The sequence below is a fragment of the Hordeum vulgare genome, chromosome 4H (assembly GCF_904849725.1).
Source record: "Hordeum vulgare subsp. vulgare chromosome 4H, MorexV3_pseudomolecules_assembly, whole genome shotgun sequence".
In the NCBI taxonomy this organism is placed as follows: Eukaryota; Viridiplantae; Streptophyta; class Magnoliopsida; order Poales; family Poaceae; genus Hordeum; species Hordeum vulgare.
The window spans coordinates 131,505,360-131,522,806 of NC_058521.1; the positions used below are offsets into that span (position 1 = coordinate 131,505,360).

General features: G+C 48.6%; 1 protein-coding gene across 4 annotated transcripts; it reads right to left on the reverse strand.

Moving 5' to 3' along the window:
- Positions 1-1,816: 1,816 nt before the first annotated feature.
- LOC123448135 (PRA1 family protein B2-like) lies at positions 1,817-13,905 on the reverse strand. 4 transcript variants are annotated; one of them, XR_006631614.1, is made up of 3 exons: positions 12,961-13,905; positions 9,587-9,681; positions 1,818-1,856 (listed from the first exon to the last, which is right to left on the reverse strand). XR_006631614.1 is itself a non-coding variant. In XM_045124915.1 (2 exons), the coding sequence occupies exon 1, from the start codon at positions 13,687-13,689 to the stop codon at positions 13,009-13,011; it is 681 nt and encodes a 226-aa protein (XP_044980850.1). In that variant the 5' UTR covers positions 13,690-13,905; the 3' UTR covers positions 1,817-1,856; positions 12,961-13,008. The 4 variants fall into 4 exon arrangements, 3 of the variants coding, with proteins under 3 accessions (XP_044980850.1, XP_044980852.1, XP_044980849.1); XM_045124915.1 differs by lacking the exon at positions 9,587-9,681 and having other exon boundaries at positions 1,817-1,856; XM_045124917.1 differs by lacking the exons at positions 1,818-1,856; positions 9,587-9,681 and adding an exon at positions 10,157-10,376.
- Between the last annotated feature and the right edge of the window lie 3,542 nt (positions 13,906-17,447).

Below are 17,447 nucleotides of genomic sequence, written 5' to 3' on the forward strand. Positions count from 1 at the left end.
TACGGAGGTTATAGGGCTGATTTGAGACGACTTTTCCACGGCAGCCCGACCGCATACCTCCACGGTTTTTCCTCTAGAACGCGTTTCTATGGAGCTCGGGCGGAGCCCTACTGAGACGAGATCATCACCAACGTCCGGAGCGCCGTCACGCTGCCGGAGTACTCTTCTACCTCTCCGTCTCTCTTGCTGGATCAAGAAGGCCGAGATCATCGTCGAGCTGTACGTGTGCTGAACGCGGAGGTGCCGTCCGTTCGGCACTAGATCGTGGGACTGATCGCGGGACGGTTTGCGGGGCGGATCGAGGGACGTGAGGACGTTCCACTACATCAACCGCGTTCACTAACGCTTCTGCTGTACGGTCTACAAGGGTACGTAGATCACACATCCCCTCTCGTAGATGGACATCACCATGATAGGTCTTCGTGCGCGTAGGAAAATTTTTGTTTCCCATGCGACGTTCCCCAACAAGATTATCATTTGGAGTTTATCAAACTAACCGACTGGATTCCACTCTGTGCATCGTAACCCCCTGGAGGGAAACGGTCATACGTTTCCATGTGCCTTTATTAGCATTTAAGACGTACGTTACCTGTAACATAGGCATTTATTCGCCACTACTCCACCCCTGTGCACCGAACCGTTGTGGAGAGCGGCGCACTCTATATAAGCTACCCTCCCCCACTGGTGCAGGGGTTAGCAATTCACTGTATTCTATATTCCACTCGACAACAAGCTCCCTGAGCACTGAGACGTAGGGCTATTACCTCCACCGCAGAGGGGCGTGAACTCATACAACCTCGCCGTAGCTAAGGCTCTGCCCATCCTTTCGTACCCTACACATCTACTGTCAGGCTTATACCCACGACAGTAACCATCAAGGTGGCCAGGGAGGAATCACCCTCTATGGACAAAGAATGGGCGGTATATGAATGATCAATGGGGGCTGCTTGCCTTGTTGCTCTGCGCTAAATGGCCGGTCGTCAAGAGGGTAGTTGTACACGACAGCAACATCATTCTCGGGGTCTATCGGTAAGAAGAGGGGGAAGAAACAAAAATATAATGCACAGATGCAGCACGATGCATGACATGACAATATGCAGGGGTAGGCATGAGCTAACGCAGTATCATCCATCATAGACGGTTCAAGAAAATATCTGACGATATTGCCCGGTCCTCTCGCTACTACCGGACAGGCGAAACGGATGTAAAAGTTCCACGTTAGCTATGCTAGAGACGCACAAGACACAAACGGATAGCGTAACCGGGTTCGTCTCATTTTTTTGATCAACTTTCATGTACAAATTATTTTCATTTGGATAACATATTATTTTATATTAATTTTCAAAGTTTCAATAATTAATTAGGAACTAAACATATTTAATTAAATTCAAAATTCCAATTATGACATCAGCATGATCTCATGCTGACATGAGCAATCAATAGTCTGGTTTGACTGGTCAACTAATGAGTGGGTCCCATCTGTCATAGTGTAAAGCCCAAGATGCGACCCTATCCTCAATTTGGCATGAGGGCCTCGTCAGGGATAGAAGCGCATCTCATCGTTTCGCAAGAATGGATATCATTACAAGTACATGTACTGAAAAGATGAGATATATGGAATTGGCTTACACTCGCCACAAGCTACATCAGAGTCACATCAGTACAATACATAATCATCATGAAGAAGAGCACGATCCGACTACGGACGAAAACAAACGAGAAAAGAAGAACGACGTCCATCCTTGCTATCCCAGGCTGCCGGCCTGGAACCCATCCTAGATCGATGAAGAAGAAGAAGCAACTCCAAATGAACAATCAACGCGCTCGCGCCAAGTAATCTTTACCTGTACCTGCAACTGGTGTTGTAGTAATCTGTGAGCCACGGGGGACTCAGCAATCTCATTTCCAAAGGTATCAAGACTAGCAAAGCTTAATAGGTGAGGTATGGTTAAGTGGTGAGGCTGCAACAAGCGGCTAAGCATTTATATGGTGGCTAACTTACGTTTACAAGAATAAAGAGGGGGATGATCTACGCATAGCGGACATGAACTACTGATGATCAAATGAATGATCCTGAATACCTACTTACGTTAGACATAACCCCACCGTGTCCTCGATCGGAGAAGGAACTCACGAAAGAGACGGTCACGGTTACACACTCAGTTGGCATATTTTAGTTAAGTTAACTTCAAGTTGTCTAGAACCAGTGTTAAACAAAGTTTCCATGTTACCACATAACCGCGGGCACGGCTTTCCGAAAGGATTTAACCCTGCAGGGGTGCTCCAACTAGTCCATCACAAATTACCACAAGCCGCATAGAAATCCTCGATCACGAAGCTCGCGATCTCGTCGGACTCCTTAGTGGAAAACCTCAACTCTGAGATTACCCAAAGCTTCACCGGAATCCCGATGCACAAGATATCTCATCAAAGGTAAAACTAATCCAGCAAGGCCACCCGGTGTGTCGACGAACGAGATAGGAGCCGCGTATCTCGTTCTTAGGACACACCGTCTATGCATAGTGGACGGTAGCCAAACGCTCGAGTTGCCACGAGGTGGCACCGCCGACTGCTAGGTGGGTGGACCAACACTCATGCGGAGCACTGGCCCGGGGGTTGATTAATTATCCTCGGGGTCCGGAAAGTCCCGATGCAATTTTATTAGGTTATTAGGCAAATGTAAAACCAATGTTGGGCCTTGCCAGACCAGCTTTAATCTAAAACGAATTATCAAGGGGGTTCCCATAACAACCCCGATCGTGTTAGAAGCGCTCAATTATGGAACATAACACCGGTAGCCAAAACTAAGGGGGCAAAGGTGGAACAAAACACCAGGCTAAAAAGGCCGAGCCTTCCACCTTTTAGCAAGTATATAGGTGCATTAATTTAAATAGCATTTGATATGGTGATATAACAATGAACCGATGTTATCACATGGAAGCAACTGCACCTGCAACTAGCAATGCTAACACAAGGTTAAGCAAGCGGTAACATAGCCAATCAGTGGTTTGCTAGGTTGTGAACAGGTTGAAGGTTTCATGGCATTGTTGAGAGGCTGATATTTAACAGGTGGTAGGCAACGAGACATAACGATAGAAACGATAAAACTAGCATGGCAATGATAGTAATGGTATCTGGGGAAATGGTCAACTTGCGTGAGATCCCGCTTGGAAGAAGAACGACTCCGTGAAGCAGACGAGCCGATGTAGTCGAACGGGTCCTCACTTTCCGACATGCTTGCGGAACTCTATCGAGACGAAGGAAACCGGAAACAAGAATCAACACACGATATTCACCACACGATGCACATCACATATGATGCATGAGCAGCTGAATATATGCAAGACGTGGCATCACAATTCACAACAATCAACGCTACACATTAAGTGAAGTTCAATATGCAACGAGGTGCATATTGACGAAACTCCACATACAAATTTATTTAGTTCTATCCCGATTAGGTACACGACAATATTAAATGTGGTTAAACATGGCAAGAGGTGAAGCGTAATTAATCTACCTATCTAGGCATTTTAAATGAGGTCGGAAGTGACATATAGCATCTCCGAAACGATCTCACATGTTAATTTACAATTCTGTCTAGATCTGAACTAACACGTTTAAATGTTTGTTAAACAACAAAAACAAATAGGTTCACGTGATTCTACGCGTCGTTACAAGCAATTTACACATAGATAACATCTCCAACGGAGCTACGGTTCAAAAGATACGAGCACCTATGATGGCATGAATGCAATATGTGTGCAACGACAGTCACAAGCATTTCAAAACACACAACCAGCAAGATAATATGAAACTACACGAGATTCTAAGCAAGTTTCATGTAGGACACGATCAAAACGGAGCAACGGTTCAACAACTACGAGCTAAACAAGAAATCACTACAATCTGCCAAAATCAGCCACATGGCATTTTCTACGCCCCACAACTATGAGCTACACAAAATCAATATACTCAACCAAGGCATGAGACAATAGAGGGCAAGATGCACTACCACATGCAACTTATAAAACCTAGCATGGAAGCACGAATCACTAGGAAAAGAAGTCACAAAATGGCTTCTCACACACAGTTTCAGACATAGCGAAAATAACAGTTTATGAAACTGCAGTTTTCGATCTGAAGGCATATTGAAAGCAGCAAAATCATAAGCTACAGGACTCCAGATGGCATGAAACATCACAGCATGGTAGAGAATCCTAAAGTCTACAACTAACTCCATTGCATCAACCTCAAAAGAGCTATAGATCACCAGATAAACTCATGCAAAGAAAGCAACAAAATATAACAGATTTCAGACTTAGAAATATTTCAGCAACTTCAAAACAGCAATATTTCCTAGCAAGTTGAAAGCAAGCAAACCACACCTAAACATGGATTTCTATTGCAACCAAAATTACCAGGGGCTAGGCTAAACATCGAAGAGCAACTCTCTAGTTGACAACTCCTACATATCACGCACGGATTAAATCAGATAAAATAAACAAAAGGGCATCAAGGCAAAATATCACGCGAACTAACTTGCTCAAAAGCTAAAACTAAATACATAGTTAAATTCTATGGATTTTCTACCCCAAAAACATATATAACATGTGGGGTTGCAAAATGAAAACAACGCCACACGTATATGCGGGAATAAGTCCTAAACACGAAATAATAAACTAGCGACTAAATCCTACATGCAAAAATACAACCAACTACTCTAAAATACATGGCAATAGGGTTCCTAAAACATGAGCATTTTATCTACGGTGTTCGAACAATTCGGACACGCACGGAAAATAACACGGGAAGAACTCCTATTAGGACAGCACGCTAAACTAGGCATTTGGCAAGCCAAACTACGTCAAACATGCATGCAATTTACAAATTACGAATCTATGCGGAAAACTACACAACATACATATACAACACGTCGTGATTCGACACACGGATTAAAAGATACGAGCGTTTTAATATATTCTAAACCCTGAAAATAAGTAAATCGCAACCCTAAAAAAAATCAACTAATGGGCCGAAACCACTCCAGGCCGAAACAGGGCCTTGGCGCATAATAGAAGAACACGCCACGAGCGCTAGATAGGCAGCAGGGGGGAGGCTCACCTTGTGGGCTTCGGGCCCATGAGGGGAGGCTGGAGAGGCGGCCTGGGGCGAGGCAGAGGCCGACTGGGCCTGGCCTAGGGCGCTGGGGGGAGGCAACCCAATGCCACGAGCCTCCTCCTTCCCAGATCCGACCAGGACGAGGGGAGGGACTGGCTCGCGATGGTGGTTGCTGCGGCCGGCGAGATGGGCACTCAGGCGGCGGATCCGGGGCGGAGCAAGGGGCGACGACGGCTGGCGGTCTCCGGCGAGGGGCGGCGAGTGCCTGCCAGGACCCAGCGAGGCGGAGCTCGAGCGTCCACGGCAGCTACCAGAGACCTAGCTGCATGCCCCTGCGGAGAGAGAGAGAACAACGAGGTGAGGAAGAGAGGAGAGGCTTGGGGAGAAGAAGCCTCGTCGGGGCTGGCCTGGAGGTTGCCGGCAGTGGGGCGTCGGCAGCGGGCGGCGACCGGCGAGGGAGGCACTCCGGCTACCAAACGAGGAACAGGGGGCACGGGGAGATCGGGCTCTCGATCTGGAGCTCGACCGGTGGATGGGCCTGCCCGGGCCCGATCTGGGCTCGGCGGGCCCGGCAGCTGGAGGGGGAGAGAGAGAGGTGGGAGGTTGTGCTAGGGTTAGGTGAGGGCATGGTTTTCGAGGCGGAGAGAGGGAGGCAGAAATGGAAGGGGAGACCCTTCCTTTTATAGTTGGGGTGGCTAGGTTTATCCGAATTTGGATCAGTTTTCCACCACGTGATCGCGATCAAATGGCCACGGACGCGGGAATGTCTAGGTGGATGCGTAAAGTGGCTGGCGGAGGTGAGAGGGAAATAGCGCGGCGCGGCAACAAGATTTTAAAACACCAAAAAACGTCCGACGGTAGACCGAATACGGTGCCGCTACGGTCGACCGTTCGGGTACCAGACGAACTCCGATTGCGACGAAATTCGAAAGGCGGCCTACCTATATTAAAATAAGACCGCACATCAAGTTCCAACCCAATCAGAGAAAGTATTACACACACTTTTAAAACAGGGTTTTGACGATGTCGTAGGCGCGTGCGTGTGTGATCGAGCTTAGAACGGACAACGACGAGAACCGGCAACTAACAACGGAGCGCATGATCCAATGATGATGCGACAAATAAAAATAGACACACGACGAAAACGGAATAAAGGGGGAATCTTCTGGAACGTCGGTCTCGGGCTGTCACACATAGACACAGGGTTACAAAATATTTATTCTCAATTAATCTAGGTTAATTTAGTAGGGGGACCCACATGTTAGTGTCCCACAAGATAAATTAATTATTTTAATTAATATAACCCGTGCAATTAGTGCTAATGGCCCTGGGCCCAAATGTCATACCCTCTTTATTAATGAGATTGATTAGTTAACCTAATTGAGTTTAATTAAGTTAATTAGCTAATTAATTTAATATTTATTTCTTTATTTTTAGTAATAACTTTTTTAACGTTCTAAAGGGGGTGGGCCCCAATTGTCATAGTGTGAGCGGGAGTTAGTGAGAGAGGGGGATTAGCCCCCTCACGCATGACGCACAAGCTAGCCGGCGACCATAGCGAGCGGTAGGCACAACGGTGCTGGCCAGAGGCGGTGGCCAGGAGTGGCGGGCGCAGCGGCAGTAGTAAGCAGCGCGACATCGATGAGAAGACGGGCGCGGCCATGTGCGGGGGCGGCCAGGGAGCTGGCTGCGCAGTAGTGGGCGTGCACGCGCTCGCGTGAGGCGCGGCCAGGTCGCGGGGCTGGGTGGTGCAGCGCTGGTAGGGTGGGGGGCTAGCGAAGACCGGAGGGTGGTAGGGCCGCGGTCGCCGGTCGAGCCAGGCGCAGCGGGGCCGCGGTGGCCGGTTGAGCCCGGCGCAGCGGGCGCGTGGCAAGGGGAAGGAATAAGGAATGTAGGGGGCTCACAGTGGCATGTAGGGAGGGCACTAGGCGAGTGGAGGGGTGGCAATGCGGCGGCGGGGCGACGTGGGCACCGATGTGGAAGGGCGCTCGTGCACACAGTGGTGGTGGCCGACGGGCGCGGGAGGGGCGTCGGGCCACAGGGGCATGCTGCACGGGGGAGGGCCGCCGCCAGAGTGACGCCGGCGACGGGGTCCGGTGAGGTGGCGTCGGTCAGTGGCCGGAGGGCGAGCTGCACGAGGGCGCTGCCGGGCTATGGGGAAGGAGGGGAGAGGGAGGAAATCGGCTAGGGTTGGCAAGGGGGCCTTTATATAGACAAGTGAGAGGGGGAGGGATATGGGTCACCAGCGGTGGCTCGGCCGGTTAGGGGTGGGGAATGGGGAGGGGCTCGCGGGCTAGTTGCCTGGCTAGTGGGAGCTAGGCCCGAAAAGGACGGGCAGGGGCTTTTTCCCTTTTTCTTTTAGCTTCCTATTTTTTTATTAGTTTGTGTTTCTATTTATTTTCAAAAGTAACTGAGTTTTATTAAATATAAAACTAGTATCTAAATTAGTCTCATATATCAAGCTACTGCCATAATAAGTTTGGCACTTAATTAAAATAGTTTATAAATTTTATGGTTTTAAAAGGAACTAAATTGTTATTTTGGCTTGTGTTATTTCTATTTTTAGGCATCAAAACATTTTATAAAATATGTATTACAATTTTATAATTCCTTATGGAATATTTACAACCCATCCATGATTTTAGTTTTCAAGTTTGACAAAATATTAATTCCACTTATTAAATGAATTTTGAAATTCAGTAGGAGTTTTGAAAGGAAATTTGATTCCAAGATTGATCATGCACTTTGTAACAACATGATTAGCTCATTCATGATGATCACTGTAGCTTGATTACATGGGTTATTGTAGCATGACACTGGGGGTGTCACAGTAGTGGAGGCAAGCCTCAATGCTAGCGACCGATGCTGCTCAACTCGACGGCGAGGAATCGACAACCACCTCTAAGCGTCATCGTAGAGCAAAGTGGAGCCAAGAGATAAGGGGGGTTGCAGAGAATGTGGAGAGTGAGAGGAAGGAGAGAAATAATGTGAGTATAAGGATAAATGCCCCGTGTGACTTCTAGCTACGGATGTCACCGCAAACCAACCTGTGATTGGATGGTTAGAGGGACCATGGTATCTCCAGCCCACGAGGGTTCAAGTCTTGGTGCTTGCATTATTTTTAGATTTATTTCAGGATTTCCGGCGATACATTTTCAGTGGAAGGAGACGTTCCCGTCGACGACAAGACGTCTCCGATGACTTCGTAAATCTTAAGATGACATATCGGTTCAATCTCTCGTAGGTGCTCATAGGGATAGGGTGTGTATGTATGCGTTCATAAGGATCGGCGTATGCACGTGTATACAAACGCCTGCGTTTGTGTTGTGTTAAAAAAGTTACGGATGTCACTCTATTGAGGGACCTAGCGGTTTCTGCACCGTCAATTAACGCGCCAGGCACGGGCCCTATTAGCTGGAAACCGATCTCAGATTGGATGTGCGTGAGCCTCCGAAGGCCTCCCACCGGGGAGAGCCTTACCTTTGTCTCCCTCACCTTCACCTCCAATGGGGCGGCGGGGCGGGACGGATCAATATCAACTCACCGGCCCACCCTCTCAGCATGATCTACGTCAGCATGGAGGCCTTCATCACCAGTAGCCATGGTGTCCTCCGTATGTGTCCGCCCCAGTTTTGACAGATCGCGGCGGCACCCTCATCATCAACAGTGGCATCTTCACCACTCACCTCCGGCCCAGGGGGACCGCCCGTGCTCCAGAACGCTGGAGCCACGTGGCAACAGGTGATCTTCAAGAGCCTACACAACCAATCCAATCAGGAAACATGCGGCTGGGCAGATGCATCGGGCTATGCGACCACCACGTCGCTGACCTCCAACTCAGAGCAAGTATAATAAGATACAGTCAGCGGGCTGTAAGGATTAAAATACTATATTTTTGCTGAGTTGGATGAGAGAGAAGGGAAGAGGGCTCTTCGTGAAGAGCTAGCTCTAGCACGTGCTTCTAGGTGTTTTGTGAGAATGAAAGATGGACCATATATGATAAAAGTAGTATTCTTTTATAGCTAACTATTGTATAAGCTAGCTATAAGATGGGCTATAAGATGGCTTACAACCAGCAATTGGCTATACTATTAACTATGCTCTCAAAGAGCGATGACACAACGGCGGCCCTAGCCCCTAGAGCCTAAGCGCCGTAGGTTGGATATTGCGGCAACCTCGCCGGGATCCACAAGCCCACCCCAACCTCACACCTTATGAAGACTTGTCATACACATCAAGGCATAATTAAATATCGGGCATTTTTTATCTCTAGATGCAACCGACCCGACCCATGTATAACCCTAGGTATCCCCGATCCCTATATAAACCGAGTGGTTTAGTCCATAACAGCAAGATTTTAGATACATTCACATACTATCTCAAGGTAGATCATCATATACTTTGTTACTTCAACACAATCAATACAATAGGTAGATCATCATCACATACTAACATAGGATTTTACCTTTTCGAGAGGGCCTGAACCTGAGTAAATATTGTGTCCCTTCATCATGTTACCATCTTGCTAGGATCACCAGCTTAGGATCTCCTATCCTAGATCTGCCAGATTTAGCTCCGAGAAAGGGTCAATGAAAGTACTTTGAATTAACATCACGTATGTGTAACATAAATTTTTCTTCATAGTTGTTTCTTGTCTTGTTCGTGTTCTTCGTCTCTGCACGTACTCACGATCATGCAGAACAAGTTATGGAGAGGCTAAGAGAAGGGAGACCATGATGTGTTATTCTCAACACGAATGCTAGAATTGTTTAGTACGGTAGCGCGAATCCTATCTTTGGGGATACAAGAGGTGTAGTCATTAAACGCCTAATACTGTTTTTTTTCTATCTTAATTACCAGGACAACCTCGTGCGATGGATATGACCTTTTGTTGGACAACTAACTCTTGATGTAGGCATAAGTCAAGATGTAATTCGGACACATCCTCACTTTGATATGCTCCACTTAAATCACGATGGATGGCTTACAGGGCAGAAATTAAGATCATGATGATCGTCTCACAAATATATGATTGTAAGAAAAAGTCCTCGTTTCACTTATTTATCGGTCGTTGGACGGTAAAAGGAGATCTCAAATTCGGCATACAGAACTTATTACCGCTTTACATCGACGATTTTTTGACATTTCAGACCACCTATATGAATAAAATGTTGTAAGGATTGTCGTCATTGGAATTCAATTAATGATACTCCAAACAAGATCGATACTACACTTAGGGCATCTTCAACAGTGACCTGCAAACCATCAACATACGTTTAGACCGCGCGGTTCGGATGTGTTGTGCCATCCAATGCGAATATATATCAGTCTATTCAATGGTCCAGACGTACTTTTTCCTGTAAATTGAAGACAACCGTGGGTGGCTTTGCGGATGTCTGTACCGCTCCTAAGCCAGCGTCTGACCGCGTTGGCCCACCCTAACGCCCCCATCTGCCACATTCATGTTTTTTTGATGCATGCGCCGCTTACCGCGTCGCAATCATGTCGACCCAGAGAATGCATCAGACTTCATTCATGTTGTGATGTCATGTGACCGAAGGAAGGGCGACATTGACCGACACGAGCTCTCAGGACAGCTTCAATGCAAGCGCAGCTTTGCGAGGAAGCGGCTGACCGACCCTTCGTCCGGCCTGGCCACGCCTCTTTAAGCCATGCTTCGACGCCATCCATCTCAATCTATCAGGTCTTCCACCTCCGTCACTGTCCCCGCCCATCTCCCTCCAAAACTTCGAAGATGGGCTAGTCGTGGGCCTAGACTCCAGCAGGCGACGATTCCGGGACTGGCTCTAGTGGATCATGGTGACACCACCCTCGAACTCTGGGTCATCGTCCTCATCGACAGGCGACTCCTCGACAAAGGCGGAGATCGTCATCTCCTTCGGCGACAACGAGGACCAACCGTAACAGCAGCAGTTCATGCCACCGGTGCCAGACCAGGTGTATGTTGCCACCGATGTGGAGTCCGAGCAGTAGATGGAGCTGATGCTCCGTCGCTCCATGCACTACCTAGACGGCCCGGCTTCGCCACCGGGGATGTTCCTTCCTATGAAGCGAGACCCGAAGTCCCCTCCGCGCTCTCCAAATCGAACGATGCGTGAAGAAAGGGCACCTCCACCCCGGTCCGTGAAGGAGGAGCGCCTCTCCCCGTTGCCCCGGCACATGAAGGAGTTCCTCTCTTCACCACCCGACGCGTCAAGGAGGAAGAGCGTAGCTCATCGCCGCCCCTACCCAATGTGATTATGGCGAAGGCACATGGTCGCATTCTCCACTACCTCAGGCCGGTCCAAGTTTGTAGACTTCGACGTCCCGCCGCCACACATCACTGCGGACCCGAACCTGGTGTGCACCTGGGCTCTAGACCTCTATGAATATGTCGGAAATGACAAAGCGTCGTCTACACCGCCTCGACGGGGCAATGGCCAAGTACGGCGAGGAATGGTCTCTCGAGGAGATCGCCGCCGCCAACGCCACCTCCTCCAAGGCCCGCCACCCTCTATCCCCGCCCTCGTCGTTTGTCACCGCGGCTGCACTCCACACGAGGAAGTGGAAAGGATCATCTGCGAGCGTCACGTGGCTGCCGGGAATTCCTGCCGCAGCCCCGCCACCTTCCGACGTCCAACAAGGACGACTCCAGCGGATCAGGCAAGTACGGCGAGGAATGGTCTCTCGAGGAGATCACCGCCGCCAACGCCACCTCCTCCAAGGCCCGCCACCCTCTATCCCCGCCCTCGTCGTTTGTCACCGCGGCTGCACTCCACACGAGGAAGTGGAAAGGATCATCTTGGCTGCCGGGAATTCCTGCCGCAGCCCCGCCACCTTCCGACGTCCAACAAGGACGACTCCAGCGGATCAGGCAACGACCACAAAGAAGCCACGTGCCAGCCCGACATTGCCTACGAGGTCACCGTCAAGTATAAAGTGGTTTAGGATTTTAGTTCTAAGGTTTTATGTAAAATTATCCTAGTTTAAATGAACTTCACCCAGTTTAATATGAAATCAGCCGTGTTTGCATGAATTGTTGAAATATATGCAATAGCGTTGGATGGCGCCCTCCCGCTCCTCCCTCCCTACCTGTCCTCGTCATTGGAGATGCCCCTTACAAAAGATATGAGCGAGTGCTTCGTTCTTGCTCAAAGGATTGCTTAGAGAGATGAACAGAGTGGCACACAAATTAGCTAGAAGCTCTTATGATCCAAATTCTGTAATTTCGTGGGACAATGATCCTCACACTTTTAACTTGACGCTCTTGTTAGCGATGTGTGCGGTGTTTTGATTTGAATAAAGTGTGTCACATGTTCAAAAAAAGAAAGATATCCAGCTCCAATATCAAAGAATAAACAGGGCACTCCAATCAGAATGCATGTTCCATCTCCACAGATACATTGGCATAAAATAAATACCCTACTATGTTCGAAATCAATTCAACAGCTAGATCCTCCAGGCCAAAATCAAGATCATCTGTGAAACCACATTGATCGATCTCTTGAAAAGAAATGGTGTATGCTATCATTGTATATTTCATTTCATGCTAAGACGAGGAACAGCAATTTATTTTGTTGTGTATGCTAGTAACAACGAGACACGTATCATATGAATATCAATACTAATACTTTGTCATCATACAGCAATATCAAAATGCAAAATGAAACAAAACTTAGATCCCAAGGTTCATTTTTATGTGTATCATCTGTGTGTAGTATAACTCGAATGCATCCTCTTGTAATATTCTCCTCATGCTCCTAAAGGCAACGCATATGATCTCAATCAAACAAGTAAAAGTATTTCGTTTCTGGAAAAAAGAATCAACCAGCCACTGACTTGTGTCTTCCGAGTAGCAGATCAGAGAGCTGAGGATATGAGGCTGGCTCAGACGCGTCCTCCTCCTCCGGCGGCGCCGTTGATGAAGGAGAGGAGGTTGAGGGTGGCGCCGTTTCCTACGAGGCCCTGGTCGGGCACCTCGTCGAGGAAGAGGTCCTCGGGCACGCGGAAGGCCCCGTGCGCGCAGACGACGGCGGCGCCGAGCGCCAGCGCGGAGAAGATGATCCCACCGACAGATGTGAGGAAGACGACGAAGACGGAGGCGGCGATGAGCCCCCCGAGCGTCTCCCTGTCGGAGAAGGTGCGGCCGAAGGCGGCGAGCGGGGCCGCGTCAGCGGGGCGGAGGATGTAGAGGAAGCACCAGGCGGCGAGGAGCGCGAGGAGGGCGGCGAGCGAGAAGGGGTGCGCGAGGAGGGAGACCGCGAGGGAGAGCGCGACGAGCGCGGCGTAGTTGACGCGGAAGTAGGCGAGGTTCTTGCGGAGGCGGGCGGTGGCGTCTGAGAGGGAGTCCGGGCGCGAGAGCGCGGCGCGGTCCAGGAGCTCGGGCCAGGGCCGGGCGCCCGAGAGGGAGCGCTTGGCCGAGTCGTACAGGCGGCCCAGGAAGGCGCGCGTGGCGGCCGGGTCTGGGGAGGCGATGGAGGTGGCGGCGTCCGGAGCGGCGGGGAGGACGGTGGCGGGCGCGGCGGCCGGGACAGAGGTGGGGAGGAGGGGCGGTGCGGCCGAGGCCATGGCAGATTCTGGTGGCGCTAGGCGAGATCTCTTTCTTTCTTCCTCCCTTGCTCTCTCGCGCGCGATTTGGATCTGAGGAAGTGAGGAGGATGCGAATGGAATGGTTTTGTATTGGAGAAGAGAATTGGTGGTTGGTTAGTTTCTTAGCACCGACGCTCCACCCCGGGGGATGCGACGGGTCAACGGTTTGGGACGGCTGCACCCTTTTCCCCCCTTGGCATACTAATGAAGAAACCGTGTCGGTGGGATGAACGGAAACGGAACAGCTCCCTGCCTTTTTTTTTTCTTTTTTTTCTTTTTTTTGCGGAAGTACAGCCCCTGCCCTTTACAAGCACAAAACCGCCACCTAGTGCTACTCGAGACGAAGTTAGGTACGAGAAGGAAATGAAACACCTACATGGAGATGGAGCATAGCTTTCTTTGTTAGGCGAGGAAAACATGACACGCCATCGTTAGCTGTGATGCACCCATCCTTCTTCCCAACCCACGACTAGTAGAAGGAAACAGACAATTCACCTGCATTTCTTCATTTCTGATAAATGAGATACAGCTTGCAAACTTTTTACAGAACCCACCAAATGTGTTGAATCGTCCTACCAAACAGAAAAAATCACGATAAAAACCTTGTTTATTCAGTTGAAACTTGGTGCTGCGCAGAGCTCCTGCCCAGCGGCGTCACTGAAGATACTGAAGGTGTTCTTCGGGAGAAAGTTGTAGAAGAAACGATTGTTGACAACACAAGAAAGGATACAATGCACGCGGCTTGGCCCAAAAGCTTAGCGCCCAAAAATCTTCCCCAGTGATTTGCAGGTCGAAACTGGGCATGTTGATTGGGCATAATATAAATAGCAACGCCTGATGCATTTTGAATTTGGCGGCTTCGGTCAAATTGGTTGTAACGGATAGAGGCAAGGGAGGATGGGTGATCGTCTTCTATCATACGTTGTGTGGCTGAACTCGCTAGATACATGTTGTGAGTGAGATTGCTAGTGAGTAGTTCACACTTGACATCAGAGCCACCGATCTGGAGCTTTCGTCCACTCCCATCAGACACGGTTCATCGGCCGACTGCGGCGGTAGATCATGGAAGGGCCCATCAAGGAGAGTCGCGTCGTCTACGAGCTGCTCCGACATGAATTCACTTCTGGAATTTTATCTTTTTTGGGCCAGCCCAATAATAATTTCAGAAATTCATAATAAATCCTAGAGGCCCACGCAGCCCATTCGTGCAAGGCAAAAGGTGGAAAACTTTAGTCTAACATTGCTAGTTTAGTGTGAGTTGGACCTCCTTATAGGGGAGGATATTTCCACATATGTATGAGCTTGAGAACAAGAGACATACACGCACGCTCCTCATCCTTCACTGCCTGCCTCGCCTCATCACGACGCGTCGCGGGTTGCGGGAATGAGCCGAGCCAAACTAAATTTTTGCCGCACACGACTCGTATATTGAAGGTCACTCGGAAGCCGAACGTTTTTGCTGTAGTGAAAATTGAACACGAACGCTGCACCTTTCAACTGTTGTTTGTTCGTTTCGTCTCCCTCGTTCTCTTCGGCTCCCGTCGCTCGCCTCTCGCCTCCTTCTCTTGCGCCTATAAAAGGTAGGTCGCTCCTCTCTAGAGATACGCATCACAACTTCCTCTCGCCACCGGTTCCATTCTATGTGTTGCTGCTACGTTCTTCCCCATCCCGACTTGCGGCGTGCACCGTAGGTCGGGACAGTAGGCCTCCAAAACTCCGTCTCTTTATGTCCTGTATGGGAGAAGGGCGATAAGGTTTTTGGGGAGCGCTCAGCGCGACTATTGGCTTTCATCACGGACATCGACGACCACCTCTTTGGTAACATGGCCAATGACAACGCCAACACCAACCCTACTCCTGCAGCAACTCAGTACGTGCTCCTGTTCCTTTCGTTTGAGTTCCCGCTGCAACTTCTTGCTCTAGTTTCTCTTCTAGATATGTTCCGTTTCTGCTCATCTTTTCAGATGCCTTCTTGCGTATATAGAACTGTAAGTGCATCTAGTGCACTTAGTGATTTTGGTGGTTTGAAGACTTATAGGTTAAGAGACTAATGTGTTTGTAAGTGTACACACGCTCTATAAGTCGCCGAGGAGTTTGAATTATATGATGAATATCGAACCCTAAAAATGTATGTCTTCGACTGAAGAAATTGGTCTAAAGTTGAAGACTTTGATCGCGAAGAAATTGCGATGAAATTGATATTCCTCATGAAGAGATTGAAGATGAGGAATTTAGTGTGTCCTAAAGAAAAAGTGTCTGAAGACTTTGAAGCGTGAAGATTTACAATTTCTGTTTCATTTTCTTTACTCTTGAGTCATAGGAACACCGTACAGTTAAAGGGGGTTGAGGTAATACTACGGAATGAATTTCCTCATGATGCTCAACCCAAGCCAAAACCTACCAAAGCCTCAAAGTGAGGAATATGAGAGACATGAGGAATTTCACGATTGAAAGTTTCGACCGTTGGCGCAACACGCGCCACCTCACTGATCTTATCCACCCAACGGTCACATTATTTCAGGGCATTTATGTCAAATCATGTCGGGATGCTCCGAGGCTATAAATAGCCCCCCACAACCACTAGCTGGTTGGCTGCTCCGAGAGAAACTGACACTTGTCATTTAGAGCAACCCAAATTCCTCAGAGTCTTTGAGAGTAAATCATCAAGTGAGGAAAAAACCCAAACACCAAACCACAAACCAAAAACCAAGTGATTGAGCATCACTAAAGAATTTGTTTCGGTGTGGAACTGAAGCCTTTTACCTTTGAGGACTGTGCATCCTCCACACGGTTACGCGTCATGGTCTAGAGCATCCAGCAATCAATTGTGGATCGCCGGGTGATCGAGTTTGTGAGAGTTTCGAAGTCTGCCCTGAAGACTTACCACGAGTGTTGGGCGAGGACCGTGTGTCCTTAGCTCAAGGAGAATACGGTATGGACTGTGTGTCCCGGGACAGTGTGTCCTTTGGTTTCAATACCAAGCCGCTCCAAACCAGACGTACAACTGTCACAACAGTTGGAACTGGGTCATCAACAAATGTCTTCATCAAGGTACGGGTTCTATTTCTTCAACTCTTTCATTTCCTCAGAATTGTATGGTGAAGACTTTCATCTGTGTTGTTTGAAGAATTTGTGTGAAGACTTTCTCTGAATTTCCTCAACCTCAAATTCTTCATTCGAGTTAATCTTCACATGCGTTCTTTGTACCCGCGTTCTGTGCAAACTAATTCTCATAATCTTCAAAGTAATCTGCTGTAGTAGTCTTTGCACTTCAGATTATGTGCTATTTCCGCTGCACCTAATTCATGAGTGACGAATTTCCTCAAAAGGAATTTCCTCAGTGATGAAATTCTAAAAATCGCCTATTCACCCCCCTCTAGTGGATATAACGCACTTTCAATTGGTATCAGAGCAAGGTACTCCCTTGTTCTGTGTGATTTTGGTTTAACCACCCAGAGTTTTAGTTATGTCGACTGCAGGTATGATCAAGGTTACTACGGGATTTCCTACCTTTGAAGGAAAGGACTTTCCCTACTGGAAGACCAAGATGTAGATGCATCTTCAGGCTATTGTCAATAATCTCTGGTACATTGTGGATCATGGTATTCCCTTCATCACTGCTAGTATCTCTGCCGCTGATGTGAAGAAATTCAAGCAACTTGATTCTCAAGCGAAGAATATCATCTGTGGCCATGTGAGCAAAGGTCAGTATGGCAGAGTGAGTGCTTTGGGCACAA